Source organism: Stegodyphus dumicola, chromosome 4, assembly GCF_044657685.1.
Source record: "Stegodyphus dumicola isolate Sdum_Otavi_A_Nest chromosome 4, ASM4465768v1".
Taxonomy (NCBI): Eukaryota; Metazoa; Arthropoda; class Arachnida; order Araneae; family Eresidae; genus Stegodyphus; species Stegodyphus dumicola.
In genome coordinates this window covers 57,040,667-57,058,744 of record NC_140771.1, presented here as the reverse complement: position 1 = coordinate 57,058,744, position 18,078 = coordinate 57,040,667, and the positions used below count along the sequence as shown (strand labels likewise).

The window sequence follows — 18,078 nt, the reverse complement described above, 5'->3', positions numbered from 1 at the left end:
ATAAGTGTCCTTCAGACATGGTTTTTAAACGTTGAGAAAGACTTGACGTCAAAAATTGCTACAATACTTCAGTTTGCTTCTCTATAGTTTGAGTGTTTTTATAAAAGCTGACACTTTTTCCATTGATTTTAAAAGATGCGTTTTTTCCTGCAGAGAGAATTCAGCTTTTCAAAAATGTCACCATAAATATGCCAGTTTTATTAAGAAATCAGCACCAGCAAAATATTCTGCATCTTTGTAACCTTCCTTCCTCTTTAAGGAAAATCAAAATCTTTTGCCACAGTTCAAAGGTATGTGATAAAACATTACCATGAGAAAGCCATCCTGCACAGCCATAGAACAACAAAGATGAGCTTTCGGTTCAAATATCCTTACACAATGTTTTTAAAAAACACTTCTTTCAATGGATGAGATTTTACTAAAATTTACTACATTCAGCATTCTAAAACCCGTTTCAGTGCAGGACTCGGATGCTTTGACGCAAGTGCTTACCTATGAATAATGCAATGGATCCACAGTGCATCTGGGGATTTGCCTTGAATAAGTGTCTATAATCCTCCATAGCAGCAGCACATGGAATGAGATCCATCAGTACAGACACAAATGCACTTAGGCCAATTCTAATTATTCTCAAACATGAACTCATCAAGAATCTCGAACAGATCCTGAGCCTTCATTCCTGTAGTGATATTTTTACAAAACAGAATTAATCTTTTTTAATATAACCATCTACAACCTGTACACAGCATATTAAATGAGCATCCTTATTATTAGCCATAGCCTCATCTAGCTGGAATCCAAATTCCCCTCAGTTAATTTTTTTCGATTAATTGATCATTGATATTCTGACTAATTGTGTTACTGACAAAGCACTTTTAAAAACAGCTTCCCAGCAGACTCACCAACATGATGTTCACTATAATTACAGCAGCTGGTAGAATAAGTTCTTCAATGGTATGAAGCTTCTTACATTTCATTATTCTGTAAGCCACCTTGTAAGATGCTAGCAAAGCACTGTTTGGTATTGATGCAGTCTTAGAAAATGTTTTTTGTTGTTATTTCAGTTCTTTTAAATTTCTAGCAAAAAATTCACAATGTTTGCCAACAATTTTGTCACAATATTTGGTGATTAGCTTCTATTTATTTGGAAGCATGCATCACACTGCCAAACTTTCATATACAATACACACTGCAGTCTCTCTTTACATTCATTTCTGTTGATATCAAAGATACAGGAGCAAAAAAAACTGTGAAACTGAAACAAACAAGAAGTAATCTAGTGATAACTCTACTACATGAACTAATTTACATGGTAGTTGATTCCAAAATCAAAAATTGGTCCATTATAAATGATACAGGAGCAAAAAACTACGAAACTGAGACAACAAACAAAAAGTAATATAGTGCTAACTATACTACATGAACTAATTTATCTGACTGTTGATTCCAAAATTGAGAATCGGTCCATTATCAAAGATACAGGAACAAAAATCTACAAAACTGAGACAACAAACAAGAAGTAATGTAGTTCTAACTATAATACATGAATTAATTTATACGACTGTTGATTTGTATGAAGCACTGAGTTTAATTTCATTAGACCTAGATTATAAAGCGACTGACTGAATTGAGCTGGAAATGCTTTATGGTATGCTTTCCACAAGATCTTCCAGAACAATCCAAGTCTGTCATAAAGGGTCTAGGCACCTCAATGTGTCTACATTACCTGTCAGCCTAAGTTGAGAATACTGGATATAGAAGAAAGTATATTAGTCCACCAGAGAATATAGTTCCACCATTCACGATGTCATATTGCAAAAATTATGCTATGAAATATGAATATCGTTGAGCAAAGAGAATGGAATGAAAAAAGTTAGTGAAACAATCGATTACATTGCATCCAGCTTTTTATTTAAAATTTGCTAATATCATGTCAAAGTAACACATTCCCATTTTTCACATTATTGGTGAAACTGCAAATTCCAGCAAACCCGACCTCATCCCACACTTGATGAGAAAATAAAATAAAAGCATTCATTCATTTATGAAGCAGCAAGACAAGAAAGCAAATGCTATGGCATCTGCTTCTTCATCTCTGACAAAAATGTATAATTTCAAAACCTCATAAGGCTGGAAAACTACTAGTTGCAGTCCCACTGATATTTTCATTATAAATGTTTTTATCAAATTATGTGAGTGTTTTCCTTATAAATCCAGTAATGAAATTGTTACTTTTGCTCTGATTTTATTGTTGAATTGTTACTTTTGCACTGATTTCTGTGCGAATCATAAATCGTATGACAACTGACCTGAAAAAGAATGGTGGATTTTCGATTCCGGGGAAAAAAAATGACTTACAAAACTCGTAAACACAACTAATGCAAATTAAAATCAAACATGATAAGCTTAACTTTAGCAGCAATGCAAAAAAAAGCTGCTACACGCAAACTCAAATTAAACAACAATACATACAAACAAAGAAAAGTTCATGGTTACTTTTTACGGAAGGAGCTGTGAAAAAGTCATTCTAGCTTTGTATGTGTTCTCAAGTTAGATTGCCATAAGGTACAGCGTGATCATTATGCGTAATCAAAAGGGTGCAGCAGCGCCATCTCATGTTCACGAAAAAATTCTGCGTCAGTGATTAGGTCTATACAGGATTAAGTAAAAATGAGCTACACAAAAAAAAAAAAAAATCTACACAATTTTAGCTTCCCCTTTTGTTTTTTGTTTAGTTAGGTCAAATGTCTTGGTTAAAGCCATGTATCCCCAAGATGCCATTACGCACAGTTTAGGAATCATCATTTTAAATGATAAAAATATTTATGTTTCAGCGAAGTCAAATTTTTTTAGAAAATTTTATTTTCAATAAATAATAAAGGCTAGAAAAGATTTAAGTTTGCCCCTTGTATTATTGGTAAGTTGTTTCATTTATGGTAACCTGAGTAGCCTGAATATCATGGTAAACCTATTATGATGCAATTGGTTGTGTGACTGCAGTGAATTTGAATGATGGGAAAAGATTTTTAAGGGCTTGTGGTGTTATGTTGGTTAGGAAGTTTGTTGCTTGTTTTGTGGTTTAGACGGTAAAATGGCTGAATGTGGTAAGATTAATTTGAAGTTTGTACGATTTGAAAAAAAAAGGGGGGAAAGAGCATTAATTGACTGATGTGTAAATGAAGGTTTACTTAGAAGCCATAATAAGCATCCTGTTTGTAGGAAGGATATGTGTATGGTCGAATGTTGAAGGATGGAGGGATATTTTTTACTGTTATCTTTGCAAATTTATATGGCGATACCAGGATACAGATTCTCGTTCAAATAATTTTAGAAATTTTTTGGATGTTGTTAAGAAATTTTGAGTGAAGACAGGGAAATTTCTAAATAAGGTAAGTGGATATTTCCTATGTGTAGTGCTAATGTGAATTTCCTTTTTCATGTTATTTGATTGTTTGATATAAAATGTAGTTTATTGAGATTATATTTTTTGTTTGCTGCGCCTTTGACTTTTTCAGTGAAAATAGATCAATGTGTGTGTGGACAAAGTCAATGGAATGCACAATGCCAAGTTTGTGCAATCCTTTGATTTGTTATTTTGGCTTTGGGTAGCGCTGATTTTTGTCACAAAAATCGCCACTACACAAAGCTAAAATAACAAGTCAAAGAAATGCACAAACTAGGTATCCATGTACCGCCAAAAATCGCCAATTTTCGCCAAAGGGCACTCGTAAATGTATTTTTACCATAAAATCCAACTTTTAATGTGGTCTCCCATTTCTGCACTTATAGTTGGGAAAGTTTTATACCTGTTATGAAAAAATAAAATTATAAGAAGTTTGTACAATAAAAATTGGCCAAATTTCAAAAATTTGCATTTTTCAATGTCATTTTTAACTTGCTTTGAGAGTTTGGTGATTCAAGTTAGAATAACTAGAAGAAATATTTTTATATGAGGTGCAACATAAAATATTTATAATTTAATAGGCCATGCAAGGAAATCATGTGGTAACCATATAAGATTTTTTAGAACATGAAATGGCTATTGCGACAGCAAAAAATGCAAGCACATCAACTACACATTGTTTTAATTCTTTGTGGATGGCACACCACATAATATTTAATAAGATAAATGATATGAATGTATGGCCAAAAAAGATTTAGGTTAAAGAAAACCATCATGTAGCAAATTTCCATGCAGAATGTTTGTATGTATTATGGTAGCACTATAATCATTTTACTTTCATTAACCCTTTAAGGAGTGGTACATAAAATAATTTAAACTGTGGTAAAACTTAGCATGAATTGTAATTTATGGACCACAAAATTTAGACGTAAAAAATTCTAAAGCATCGAAAAATGGCTAATGCAGTTTTAGCAGCTATTGTGTTATTTTAGATGAAAAGAAAAAACTAACAGTTAAAAAAAAATGTGTTGTTTATGAAACAGAAAGCAAATCAAAAGCGCAACTGCAGCTACAATTGTAACTGATCCCGATTCATCAGAAATTCAGCGATTCTGGATATGAGATTTTTGCAAATATTAAATCACCAATTCAGAAGTCAAACAACAAAAATCAGCGTTATATTTACAAAGTTTTCACAGGACTAGTTTCGATGGTTTTACCGAACCACCATCTTCAGCTGCAAAACCGCAAATGAACAAGATAGGAAATAATGATTAGATAAGATAAGAAAGCCTGGACAAGAATCTAATCATTATTTCCTATCTTGTTCATTTGCGGTTTTGCAGCTGAAGATGGTGGTTCGGTAAAACCATCGAAACTAGTCCTGTGAAAACTTTGTAAATATAACGCTGATTTATCTTATCTAATCATTATTTCCTATCTTGTTCATTTGCGGTTTTGCAGCTGAAGATGGTGGTTCGGTAAAACCATCGAAACTAGTCCTGTGAAAACTTTGTAAATATAACGCTGATTTTTGTTGTTTGACTTCTGAATTAGTATTTATTCGGCGTGTTATTGTGTCTTAATTAAATCACCAGTTTAAATACAATAAGATGGCATGCATACATTTTAAAATTAAAAGTATAAAATAGTGATTTAATGAAGCATTTACAATATTAAAAGAATTAAAATTTACCAAAAAAAAAAAATGGTTAGAGTTGACTTTAAGGTACCCCTTGTATTATCGGGAAGTTGTTTCATTTATCGCCAAGTTGTTTCATTTATGGTAGCCTGAGTAGTTGAATGTTATGGAAACTGTATTGTGGCGTAATCGGGTGCATGATTCTGGGAAATATTGAATCAACATGTTTTGTAACTGCTTTTGTGTTGTGTGTTAGTTTTGTTTTGTTGTTTAGACAGTAGAATGGCTGATTGTGGTAAGATTAATTTGAAGTTTCTGTACGATTTAAAACAAAAGGGGAAAAGAGAATTAATCGATTGGTGTGTAAATGAAGGTTTACTTAGTAGTCATTATAAGTGCCCTGTATGTAGGAAGGAAATGCATATGGTTGAACGTAAAGACTGTTCAGATGGATATCAATTGGTTTGTAGGAAGAAAGGTTCAGATGGTCACTATGCGAAACGTAACTTATGTGGCGACACCAATATATGGATTTGAGTTCAGATAATTTTAAGAAGTTTTTGGATGCTGTTAAGGAATTTTGTGTGCCACAGACTGAAGACGAAGAAATTTCTAAATAAAGTAAGTGGATATTTGCTTTGTATAGTGCTTAAATGTATAAGAGGTTGGTAATTACGTATTATCGCAACCAGGTTGGAGCTATTTGTAAGTTTGAGTAAAAAAGTATGAATAGAAAGAAAATGTACATTTATTAATTACAGATAATTTTTAGTACAGTTTTTTATATTATTTTGTTTTAAAATATAAAATAGCAATTAAACCCTTCCGGTTTCGAATTTGAATAAGTTGCAGAATTATTTTTTCAGTGGAAATCTTTTGGCTATTGCTTTTAGCACTGATTGAAAACCGTATTCGCCATAACCATGTACACGTCGACTTATTTTTACTTAAAAAAACATCCCAGAATTGCACAAAAATGGCATTGTGCACACTCTTGACTTTATCCATGTACACTGCTATTTTCTCATAAATTGCAAAAATTTGCACGAAAATGCAGGAAAATTTTGTGAATCTCCACATGCTCTTTTTACAAAACTACGTATAACACATAGGGTTGCCGTAAGTAGGGTCGCCAAATTTGGCAATTTATGCGAATTTTGGCCTGGTTGCGTTAATACGCAAGTACCAAGAGGTTTTTCCTTTTTTATATTATTTTTTTGTTTGATTTAAAATGTAGTTTGTTGAGATTATGTATTTTTTGTTTGCCTTTAATGCAGATTTTCATGAAATTTTTCTAATTTATGAGAAAAAAGCAGAGTACATGGATATAGTGAAGAGTGTGCGCAATGCCATTTTTGTGCAATTCTGGGATGTTTTTTTAAGTAAAAATAAGTCGACGTGTACATGGTTTAGTGATATTTTAATTAAATGATAGTTATTTTGTGAATTTTATGTTTGTAGGAATTTGGTATACGTTTCAGTTGAAGTAAACGTGTATGGAAATAATTTAAATATTTGGCACTAAGTATTTGTAATGTTTGCGGTATGAATTCGTTCGGTGACGTTTATAATATAATAGATAATTTAGAGGTAAAAGTTTTTGGATATTTTATTTATTTTATACGTGGAAATGTTCATCCTTGGAAAGGGTATATACTTTTTCACAATCAGGTAATTTCATATATGTGCTTTTTACCGAGTTTAAAGATTCACAGATTTTTTTGCATTTTCGTGCAAATTTTTGTAATTTATGAGAAAATAGCAGTATAGATGGATAAAGTTAAGAGTGTGTGCAATGCCATTTTTATGCAATTCTGGGATGTTTTTTAAGTAAAAATAAGTCGACGTGTAAATGGTTTATGTGTATGTGCTATTCTGAAAAACGCGCAAGGAGTTTGCGATTGTGCACTTTTTCCCAATTTTGCAGTTCATATTTGTCATGATTAAGCAGTTTTGTTACATAAAATTTCTAGCATAAGTGTAATTCGGCTAGTAGATTGTTGGAAAAAGTGTTCAGTAAATAAAAAGAAAAGAAACATGTCTTTACTTCGTGAAGACAAAATGGCGGCGGAAAAAAAAATAGAGGGATGCTGTAGCAAAGTTGGTCGCCAAATTTTCGCTAAAAAATCGCCAAGTTACCATAATCCAAAGATCAACCATATTTATTTATTTTAGTTAAACCTATCTCCCACACATGCTAAAGGCTCAGCTGAATCCCAAATAAATAAATTTCACACGCATACTTAAGACTTATCCAGAATTAGTCATCCCAGTGTCTTCCCTAAATTCTAAAGATTTTACCTCCCCTAAATTCTGTTACCAATAAGCTCTGGCATCAGTCCTGGGCTTAACTGAATAATAAATCGGTTAGTCTCACTTCAAAAAGCACTACATGAAATCTTTTAGTCTATGACTATCATTTAAACAAATCTGATTTTTGTTAGTTGTTGAGTCTGTTAAATTTCTTCTCATCAACACACTCAACAGCAGTTAACTGAAGTCTATGACTAAGCATCAACGTCAACATAAAATATTACTATGTTCTTTATATATAATTCTTAAAAAAAAAGAAAAAGAATAAACTGCTTAGACATTACTGCATGAGTCATTTGTAAAGGTGAAGAATGATTATAGCTAAGCCAAAAATAATTAACATTGATTTGGAAGGCTGACATCAGTAAGAAAACGGAATTAAGAATAACGACTATTATGAAAAAAAAAAAAAAGTGCAAGCATGATGCATAAAAATTTTTCTAAAAAAAACTCTACTTGCGATCCAGAGATCTGGATTTTAAGTCATTTTGGATAATGAACGTAAAAATTTTGTATTTCCTACTGCATATAATTACTAGTTATAAGTTTTTTCTAAATTATACAAATTTTGAATTCCTATTGTAAAACATTTTTGGTACTTTTCTGTTTTGCCAGTGCAAGCGATAAAGTTGCCAAAATTGGTACAACCAATGCAAATGGAATATCCTCTCTGGTAACCCTTTACACCTCATTTTCAAAACAAGTCGCAGCCATTTCTTATCAGATTGATTGTTTCTCTCAATACTGGCATACAATTACATAGAAGTTTTACCAGATAGTTCAATTTTATACACTAAGGCCATTCGTGGTAATTACGTCAATTAGGATGCAATCACACTGCTCACCCGAAGGCTAAAATATAGGAAAGACGGGTAGAGTAAACTTTAAAGTACCCCTTGTATTATGGCAAAGTTGTTGTTTGATTTATTGCCAAGTTGTTGTTTCATTTATGCTGGCCTGAGTAGTTGAATGTTATGGAAACCCTACTGTGACGTAATCGGGTGCATGATTCTGGGAAATTTTGAATCATGGGATGTTTTGTAAGCGTTTTTGTGGTGTGTGTTGGTTCGATTCTTTAGATGGTAGAATGGCCGAATGCAGTAAGATTAATTTGAAGTTTCTGTACGGTTTGGAGCGAAAGGGGAAAAAAGCTTGACTGGTGTGTAAATGACAGTTTACTTAGTAGCCATTATAAGTGTCATGTATGTAGGAAGGATATGCGTCTAGTAGAACGTAAAAACCGTTTAGATGGATTTGAATGGGTTTGTAGGAAGAAAGGTTCAGATGGTCACTATGTGAAGCGTTCGATCAGAAAGAGTACCTGGTTTGAAAAAAGTCATTTGAGTATGATTGATAGTTTGATTTTTACATGGCTCTGGGTGTACGAAGCGAACTCAAAAATCATGGTAAGTGAATATTTGGGCTGATCTTTAGAATATGGCAACTGGTAGTTTGGCGACATTTTGGAGGCGATAAAGGTTACTACCTGGGACTTTGGTAATAATGTGAGCAGTACTCAGTTTCGATTACGCATTATTTTGTGTGAGGGAAATGAGAGATCATGGGATATGTCATGTGATATTAATGGACGAATTACGGTTCTTTAATCGGAAAAGGGGGGAAATCGGGAAAAAATCTGGAAATTTTGTATTTGGCTTTATTCTGTGTTGTGTGAAACAGTGTTCGTTAATTTTTGGATCCCATGGCCCTAACTAAAGTGAATTCGAAATGGGTATTTAGTGGGATTGAAAGGGGTAGTAATAAGTGTTTCTTTAAGGTTGTGCGAGATAGAAGTAAAGATGTTTTATTAAGTTATTTATTTTACCTGGTACCTTGGTGTGAACTATAAGTATGATTTTAAAGATCCTGAAACAGAAATAAGAAAAGTTTATCGGACACATAATCAAGATTCTGAAGAAGAATAGGTAAGTTAGTATTTTTAATTATTTGAGGATATTATTTTTATGCATTGTTCTAAATGTAAGGTGGAAGTAAACTAATTTGCATAAATGTGCATGGAAATAATTTAAATATTTGACACTAACTATTTGTAACCATTTGTAATGTTTGCGGTATGAATTAGTGACGTTTGTAATATAATAGATAATGTAGAGGTAAAAGTTTTTGGATATTTTATTTATTTTATACGGGGAAATGTTCATATTTGGAAAGGGTATATACTTTTTCGCGATCAGGTAATTTCATATATGTTCTTTTTACCGGGTTTAAAAATTCAGAAAATTGTTATGCATTTTCGTGAAATTTTTCTAATTTATGAGAAAAAAGCAGTGTACATGGATATAGTGAAGAGTGTGCGCAATGCCATTTTTGTGTAATTCTGGGATATTTTTTTAAGTAAAAATAAGTCGGCGTGTACATGGTTTATGTGTATGTGTTATTTTGAAAAACGCATAAGGAGTATGGTATTGTGCTTTTTCCCAATTTTGCAGTGAATATTTGTCATGATTAAGCAGTTTTGTTACATAAAATTTCTAGCATAAGTGTAATTCGGCTAGTAGATTGTTGGAAGAAGTGTTCAGTAGATAAAAAGAAAAGAAACATGTCTTTACTTCGTGAAGACAAAATGGCGGCGGGAAAAAAAAATAGAGGGTTGCTGTAGGAGAGTTGGTCGCCAAATTTTCGCCAAAAAAACGCCAAGTTACCATAATGTAAAGATCAACCAATATTTGCTTTTGGTAGGGTTTAAATGTATAACATGTTTTTCCTTTTTTATGTTATTTTATTGTTTGGTTTAAAATGTATTTTATTGAGATTATGTATTTTTTGTTTGCCTATATTGTAGAATTTGGTGCTCCTTTGACTTTTTAAGTGAAAATATATCGATGGTACATGGACAAAGGAGTGCACAATGCAAGTTTGTGCAATTCTGGGATTTTTTTTTAAAGTAGATATAGGTCAATGTGTACATGGTTAAAGTTAAAAGAGTGCGCAATGCCATTTTTGTGCAATTCTGGGATATTTTTTAAGTGAAAATAGTCCGACGTGTACATGGATAAAGTCAAAGGAGTGCGCAATGCCATTTTTGTGCAATTCGGGAATTTTTTTTAAGTGAAAATAAGTCGATATGTACATGGATATCGAGTTTGTGCAATTATTTGTCTTGTTATTTTGGCTTTGGATTTTTGTCGCAAAAATCGCCGCTTCGCAAGCCAAAATAACGAGTCAAAGAATTGCACAAAATCGGTATCCATGTGCCGCCCAAAATCGCCAAGTTTCGCCAAGGGGTACCCTAAACTATACTTTTACCGGAAAGACAAAGTCAAGGGTTAAATTCATCAATTCTAATGAGTATGCATTAGCAAAGTAAAGCACTGTGGTTTTACATAATTTCTGAGAAAGCTATTCGTACGAATTGAAATAATTCTTGCATTTAAACTTGTATTCCAAATTAAGATTTAACTTCAAATTATTGTAGATAATTACCGAGACGATTCGATTTTTGTCGCGTACTCTACGTGAAATGACATCACTGATGGTCACGTGATATGAAATGGCGAATCATTATGTTGTACCATGCTTTCATTGTACAACATATTGATTATCTTTTTCTTATTATTAATGTCTTTTTACAAAATTTTAAATGATATTTAAATCTTTATGCCTTCAAAATAAAAATGTCTTAGAACTAACATTTGCTAACATTTCTTTATGTGTATACTGTGTGTTGTCGCCACTAAAGTCTTTATTTTTCTACTTCGCTTAACAAAATTTCTGTCACCTCATGTTTGGACAATGCTAGCAAAAGAAATGATATGCCCAAAACTTTCTTCATCTGCTATACACAGGGTAGGGCATCGCCTTGGTACCTGACTTCTGTGACTGCGTCACCCTTATAAGCCAATAAAGTCTGCTTGGCGAGATTTTCTCCAGCGAAACGAAAAAGTACCCATTTTTTTCAATTATATTTTCGAGAATGTGTGACGATAAAATATATACTGATGATAGTTTTTATTTTCCAATTTGTTACTTAAATATAAGGTTAACTAATAATTATAGAAATAAAACGAGGAAGAAAAGTATAACGCAGGTACAGGTCTTTGTAATTTTGATTTAAAAAAGAATTCAGATTTGAAATATTTTTGTAAATATTTAAATTTCTCCAACAGTACCATACATCAGGCAGTGAATTAAATGTCTTATAAAAGAATGGCAATGCCTTATTAATAACAGTTAAAAAAAAAAACTTAGTATGATAATGAATAAACAAGCGTAATGATTTAAAAATTCTAACACATAATACAGTTAAAAATATAACAATAATTCCAAAAAAAAAAAAAAAGAATCTAATACCTCACAAATGCATAATTATATAAAATTTAGATTTTATACAATGCAGAATTAAACTGAGAAATTAATCAAATAAATTAACAAACCAATTTCGTAGCTCTATACGGTTCATTGTTATCCATAATACCAAAAGCATTAGTGCAGTTTTTTTCACGCAAATATTAAAGCTTTATGTAAATAAATTTATCTTTCTCAGGGTAGGATAGTCTAATTAATTGCCGATGCCCGGTTGACAACATTTGAAATTTGAAAACAAACTTCTACATAATGTTGCCAGTTAGATGGGTGAATGTTTTAACATTAATGTTTTATGATTGCAGTATGTAAAGGTTTAAAATTTATTACATTTTTGCATTTTGCAAAAAAGGAATTCGTGATAACTGAAAACAAAATTTAAAAAATCAAAAATGTATGTTCCTAGTGGTTAAAAAAGAATATCAGGAAAGATTATTTTTAAAAATTATTGGAGTTACATTTTATTGTTCATGATTTGGTGTTTTTTTTTATATGATTATTATTGATTGAGGACAATGACGGGTAAATAGGAATTATGAAATTTTATCTTTTCCGTCCATGATATCTCCTTTCAAACTTACATAAAAATATTTATTTAACAGTATGTTTAAGCATTTGGTCATGTTCCCTGTCTTAATTTTTTCAAAGGATAATTTATTGTTTTAGAAGCAAAAAGACTGGACACTATTTGAAACGATTCGTTGCATTTGTAGCTGGTTAATTGGAAAAGATTATGAAATAATTTCAGTAAACGTCATTGTCTTTCATTCCAGAGGATAATGATGATTGGAAAATGACTTCAGTTCAAGGACTCTAAATACGATATCTAATGAAGCAAATTAATTTATTCTTGTAACAATTTTTTTTTATTTTTTAATCAGAATTTTTTTTAAAAAAAAAAAGTCTGTTTAAAGCTAAGTGTTTTTTTTTTTTTTTTTTTTTAAGGAAATTTCTGTTAATCTAATTAAGAATTTGTTCGTTATTTGGCAATGCGTTCATTGCAGCCGGAAATTCGATGGAGTTACTTCCGTTGCAATATTCATCTGTCTCTTTATGAGGTCAAATTGACTGTAGCTGGAATGTCCTGTATAATTTATTCTTTGCAAAACAATTTAAATACTAGTGTGCATGTGTGTTGTAAAAAACTGAGCTAATGACTTCTAAAACATATTTGGTAAACTAAACCTATGCAAAGTTTATTGCTTACTACATTCATCCGACCAACGCCTTGATATTACCGGTTTTGAAGATTAATTTAGCAGTAAGTTTTGTGAAATGTTAGAAAGAGAATTAGTGTTAAGTGAGCGATTGCAACATTTAATGTGTTGTTTGTATTTGCTCATGTCCATAAATAGAATTTAGATGGTTTGCATGTTTTATTTCAAATTACTAAGCCTATGCAAAGTTAGAAATAACATATTTATGTTATTTTAATCTGAATGAAATTAATTTTGTGAATGATAGTAAATAATATGATATCTATTGAACAAAGATTAATGATCTTCCTGAATTATGGCAATAGGAGGAGTTGTAAATCAACCTGAAGTATAGCTTGAAAATAGAAAAAGAAATTAATATTAAATAAACAACTTCATTATGGCTATAGAAAGTAAAATTATTCCGTTATGTATTGTAGTTAAGTGCATTATGTTTGTTTCTTTGCAAAGTCGAATCCTAAGCAAATAAACTGTGGTTTAGATTGGTGGAACGGAAAGTAAATCTGGAGATTCTTTTTAATGTGTTTTACTAATTTTCTGGGTAATATGTAACCAAAATTTTTAAAGTAGGAATTATGATTAAAGTCCTGTATTGGTTTTAAACAAAGCTAATTCGAGATAAAATTATAAAAATAGAAGTTAAATGATCATAGTGCACAATTGTTGATATTTATTAGAGGATAAAATGTCATTAAAGGGCCATTCATCGTGGGAGTTTATCTGAACTGGCTCCACTATACATGAAGTTCAGATTGTTCAACTGAAGAATTTTTTTTCTTCCAACACCAGGGAGGTATATCAACTATGCCAGATGTTTTGTATAAATCCTAGTGTGAATGGACCTTTACCTAATAGCAGTAAATTATGAATTGTATTTTGCATGAGCAAATTAAGATTAAAAATATGCATTATTTTAGTTTGTAAGGAATGCAAACTGAAATAATTATAACATTGAATGAAATCTGGGTAATTAATTTTGGATCATTTAATAATCTGCTATTCAGATAACAAATGCAAGAAAACCATCCTAATTTGAACTTAAAAATTAGTATAGTTGTAAATGTTCGTGATATGAGTTCACCACTTAAAGACAATTTTCTTGAAGGTCACGAGTCATTACCGACTTGACAAAATATAAAATTATCAAGGCTCTGATGTAGAATTGGGTGGCCATTCAATTAGCAATTTGTTCAAATTTGGCAGTGAAAGCCCATTTCTGGTTTTCATGATAGTTTTAACGTTGTTTTAGCTTCCTGATTTTTTTAAAGTGAAAATAGATCGATATGTGCATGGACAAAGTTAAGGCAGTGTGCAATGTCTAGTTTGTGCAATTCTTTGACTTCTTATTTTGGTTTTTGTGTGCCGGACATCTTGAAAGTGTGCGTTCCTGCGCCGATCTTAACATCGAAAGAGAATCGCCAAAAAAACAAGAGGCACCCTATTGTAAACTTTTGCTGTTATAAAAACCAACAAAGCAGCAATAAAAAAGTCATTGGCATTTTAGTAATAAGACATTACGTTATGAGGCTGCCTTTTCCTAGGTCCTAAGATCCTGCAGAATTTTTTTTAATCGACAACTAATTTAAATCCTAGCAAAATTAACCTTGTAATCCGTAAACAAGAAGACATGATAGGTGTTTTCAGTTAGTTAGGAAATTTCTTCCCTGAGGAAAAAATTGCTTTAAATTTGTGGCAAAGAAAAATAAACTGACAAAAGGTTCATCACCCTGCAAATAGTGGTTAAAATGTGTCGAAATCATGATCAAAAGGGTTGAAAAAGTTTAATTTAGGCATCTCGTAAGCATAATGAGATCAATAAATGTTCTTTATTTATTAAATTTATTTTACTTATCAAACTAAAATTTGTAATTTTTGGGCATACTAGTTTTAATTTTGCCTATTACACTCATGTCCATAAATTAAGGATAATGCAAAATCAGGCAAAGGAAGAGTTAGAAGCAAAACAAATTTGACTTATTTGTAAAGCTTATTTATTAAACAAAAGGTAAAGAGCAAAAAAAGATGCTATATGTTTGATATTATTTAAAAAATTAGCGATTTTTTATCCCTGGAGCAAATTACAAAAAAAAACCTATTTACAAAAAACCAATATTACGTGTTTAGTATGATTGTTAATACATTGTATGTCTCCCAGATGATGCAATACAGTCCGTACAATGCCTAGGCATGCTGAGTATCAAATTATCAATCTGATCTTGGGGGATATTACACCACTCAAAAAGCAATGCTCTTCGAAGTTCCGGTAGACATGTAGGAGGAGGTTGACGGGCTGCAACTCGTCGGCCAAGTATGTCCCACACGTGCTCTACTGGATTCAAGTCCGGTGAGAATGCTGGCCAGTCCATACGGGTGATATCCTCTGACTGAAGGCATTCGCTTACGATGTTTGCACGGTGAGGACGGGCGTTGTCATCCATAAAGGCAAATTGTGCGCCCATGGCGCCCCGAAACAAACGTACATGTTGTTCCAGAATGACGTCCCGATAGATTTGGCTTGTCATGGTTCCAGTTTGAACATGCAGGTCAGTTCTGGAACTCAGAATAATTCCACCCCAAACAAGCACTCCTGCACCACCGTAACGGTATCATTCAGTGATGTTTTCTTGGTGGTAACGGGTACCTGGAGCTCTCCATATGAAAGTCCGGCGAGAATCAGACTACAAGCTAAACCTGGACTCGTCGGAAAACATCACACAAGCCCACTGTTGCATTGTCCACAATGCATGCTCTCTACTCCAGGCTAACCGCTGGCGACAGTGAGTAGCAGTAAGTGGAACGCATCTGACAGGTCTACGAGCATATAGACCAATCTGTCCTAAGCGTCTGTACACGGTCTGCCTTGAAATTGTCGTACCAGTGGCTGAAGAGAGCTTATGAGACAGGTCTGAGGCTGTGCTCCGCCTGTTTCTTTTGGCAGTGACTGCCAAATACCAGTCCGCATTCGGCGTTGTTACTCTGGGGTGACTTGTGCTGTAACGTCTCCTCACATTACCATCACCTTGGAATCGTTGCCAAAGCCTGAAGATGACACTCTGGGCAATTCCAAGTTCGTCTGATACTTCCAGTTGGGTACGCCCACATTCCAGACAGCCGATAATTCTACCGGCTGATCTTTGGAATATGGTAACTGGTAGTTTGGCGACATTTTGGAGGCGATAAAGGTTACTACCTAGGACTTTGGTAATAATGTTAGAAGTACTTAGTTCCGATTACGCATTATTTTGTGTGAGGGAAATGAGAGATCATGAGATATGTCATGTGACATTAATGGACGAATTACAGTTCTTTAATTCGAAAAGGGGGGGATTTGGAAAACTGTAGTACTATATTATTTTGTATTAAGCTTAATTGTGTGTTGTGTGAAATAGTGGAAGTGCGCGTGCCACGTAATGAAGATTCTGAAGATTAGGTAAGATAGTATTTTTAATCATTTGAGGATATTATTTGTATGCATTGTTCTAAATGTAAGGAGTAAATAAATTAATATGATATTATTGGAAAATTGTTATTAGCAATGATTTAGTTTAAAGTAATTAGGATTGTAATCTAATTTTTATTAATTTAATGTATGTGCTTATTTATATTTTAAGTAGTGTTTTTTAATTTAATAATCGTGATTTTGTGAGTTACATGTTTGTAGTATTTTGGAATACGTTGAGTATTTTCATGCATTTTCCTGAAATTTTTCTAGTTTATGAGAAAAAAGCAGTGTACATGGATATAGTGAAGAGTGTGCGCAGTGCCATTTTTGTGCAATTCTGGGATGTTTTTTTAAGTAAAAATAAGTCGACTTGTACATGGTTTAGTGATATTTTAATTAAATGATAGTTATTTTGTGAATTTTATGTTTGTAGGAATTTGGTATACGTTTCAATTGAAGTAAACGTGCATGGAAGTAATTTAAATACAGTCAAAAGTCGTTAATTCGGACACCCATAATTCGGAATGATCTGTAATCTGGACCTCAAAACTAAAAACTTTCTGTGCATGCGCCGCGTTGACACATGTGCATAGGCGTTTACGCGTGCACGTAAGACCTTTTACGACTGCGCATATGAGTGTGCGCAAGTGCAGAATACGTTTTCGCGTGCGTGTTTTATGTATAATGGACGTATAAGCTAAAATTATCTAATTATCTATTTCAATTAATGTTGATGATTGCGTTGTTCCTTAATTTTTGAATTGGATCCGGCTTATTATTTTTTGCAGACTGTAAGAGCAATTTTATAAAAGTAAGCTTAAACTTTCGATTATACTAAATAGAATTTCCGATATATATTTGTTAATATGTAAAGGATCTAAAGCGAAAGTATGTTTTGAAATCCGAAATCTGTTTATCAATTTCACGCTGCTCGGCGGGGGGAACGCCGCGGCGGGCGCGTAATGAATTGGAAGTTGATCTGTCAGCACTATCGTTATCTTCAGCGCAGATGTTTTTATTTTATTTGACTTATAATTCCTTACCAAATGTAGTATTTCACCTCGATATGCTCCGTTTTGATATGATTTAAAACATGTTCCTCGTCATTATAATTCGCTTCCGATAGCGAAGAAAGTGACAGAGGTTATTGAAAACGAAAAAATTTCGATTGACAAATTAGTCGGTGTTCTCGACACAGCAATTATAGGACTTGAACAGCGGAACTTCGTAACTGAACAAGAAATTATGTCTGTTTAATAGAATTAAAGAGAAAGTATTATCACATGAAACCAAAACTTAAACAACTTACACTGAAAGAAATGTTTAATAAAGTAAACAAATAAATATTAAGCTTTTTCTTTTTGCAAATTTTGATACCCTTTAGATCATGATTTTTCTTTATTACATAAATTTCATTTTCATATTTTTAATTTTAGAATTTCTGCAAGCCATCTTACGAAATTTAAACTGATGATCTATAATCTGGAAAAATCGATAATCCGTAATCGCCGAAGTCCCAACAAGTCCGGATTAACGACTTTTGACTGTATTTGACACTAAGTATTTGTAACCATTTATAATGTTTGCGGTATGAATTCGTTGGTGACGTTTATAATATAATAGATAATTTAGAGGTAAAAGTTTTTGGATATTTTATTTATTTTATACGTGGAAATGTTCATCCTTGGGTGTATACTTTTTCGCGATCAGGTAATTTCATATATGTGCTTTTTACCGA

The 18,078-nt window shown here is 32.5% G+C and overlaps 2 protein-coding genes across 4 annotated transcripts in view; one reads left to right on the top strand and one right to left on the bottom strand.

Moving 5' to 3' along the window:
- The window catches only part of LOC118194863 (DEP domain-containing protein 1A-like), a 103,422-nt gene extending 91,510 nt beyond the window's left edge, over nt 1-11,912 (bottom strand). For both annotated transcript variants that reach the window (XM_035366075.2, XM_085814933.1), the window contains exon 1: nt 11,753-11,912. In XM_035366075.2, the coding sequence (XP_035221966.1) occupies nt 11,753-11,788 (36 nt within the window). In that variant the 5' untranslated portion in view covers nt 11,789-11,912. The remainder of the gene's footprint in view (nt 1-11,752) is intronic.
- A 761-nt stretch (nt 11,913-12,673) lies between these two features.
- Arf6 (ADP-ribosylation factor 6) overlaps nt 12,674-18,078 on the top strand; it is a 35,279-nt gene continuing 29,874 nt past the window's right edge. The window contains exon 1 of one of the 2 annotated variants that reach the window (XM_085814932.1): nt 12,674-12,942. The gene's annotated coding sequence lies outside the window, so the exon portion shown is untranslated. The remainder of the gene's footprint in view (nt 12,943-18,078) is intronic. The other variant, XM_035366073.2, reaches the window with a different exon arrangement.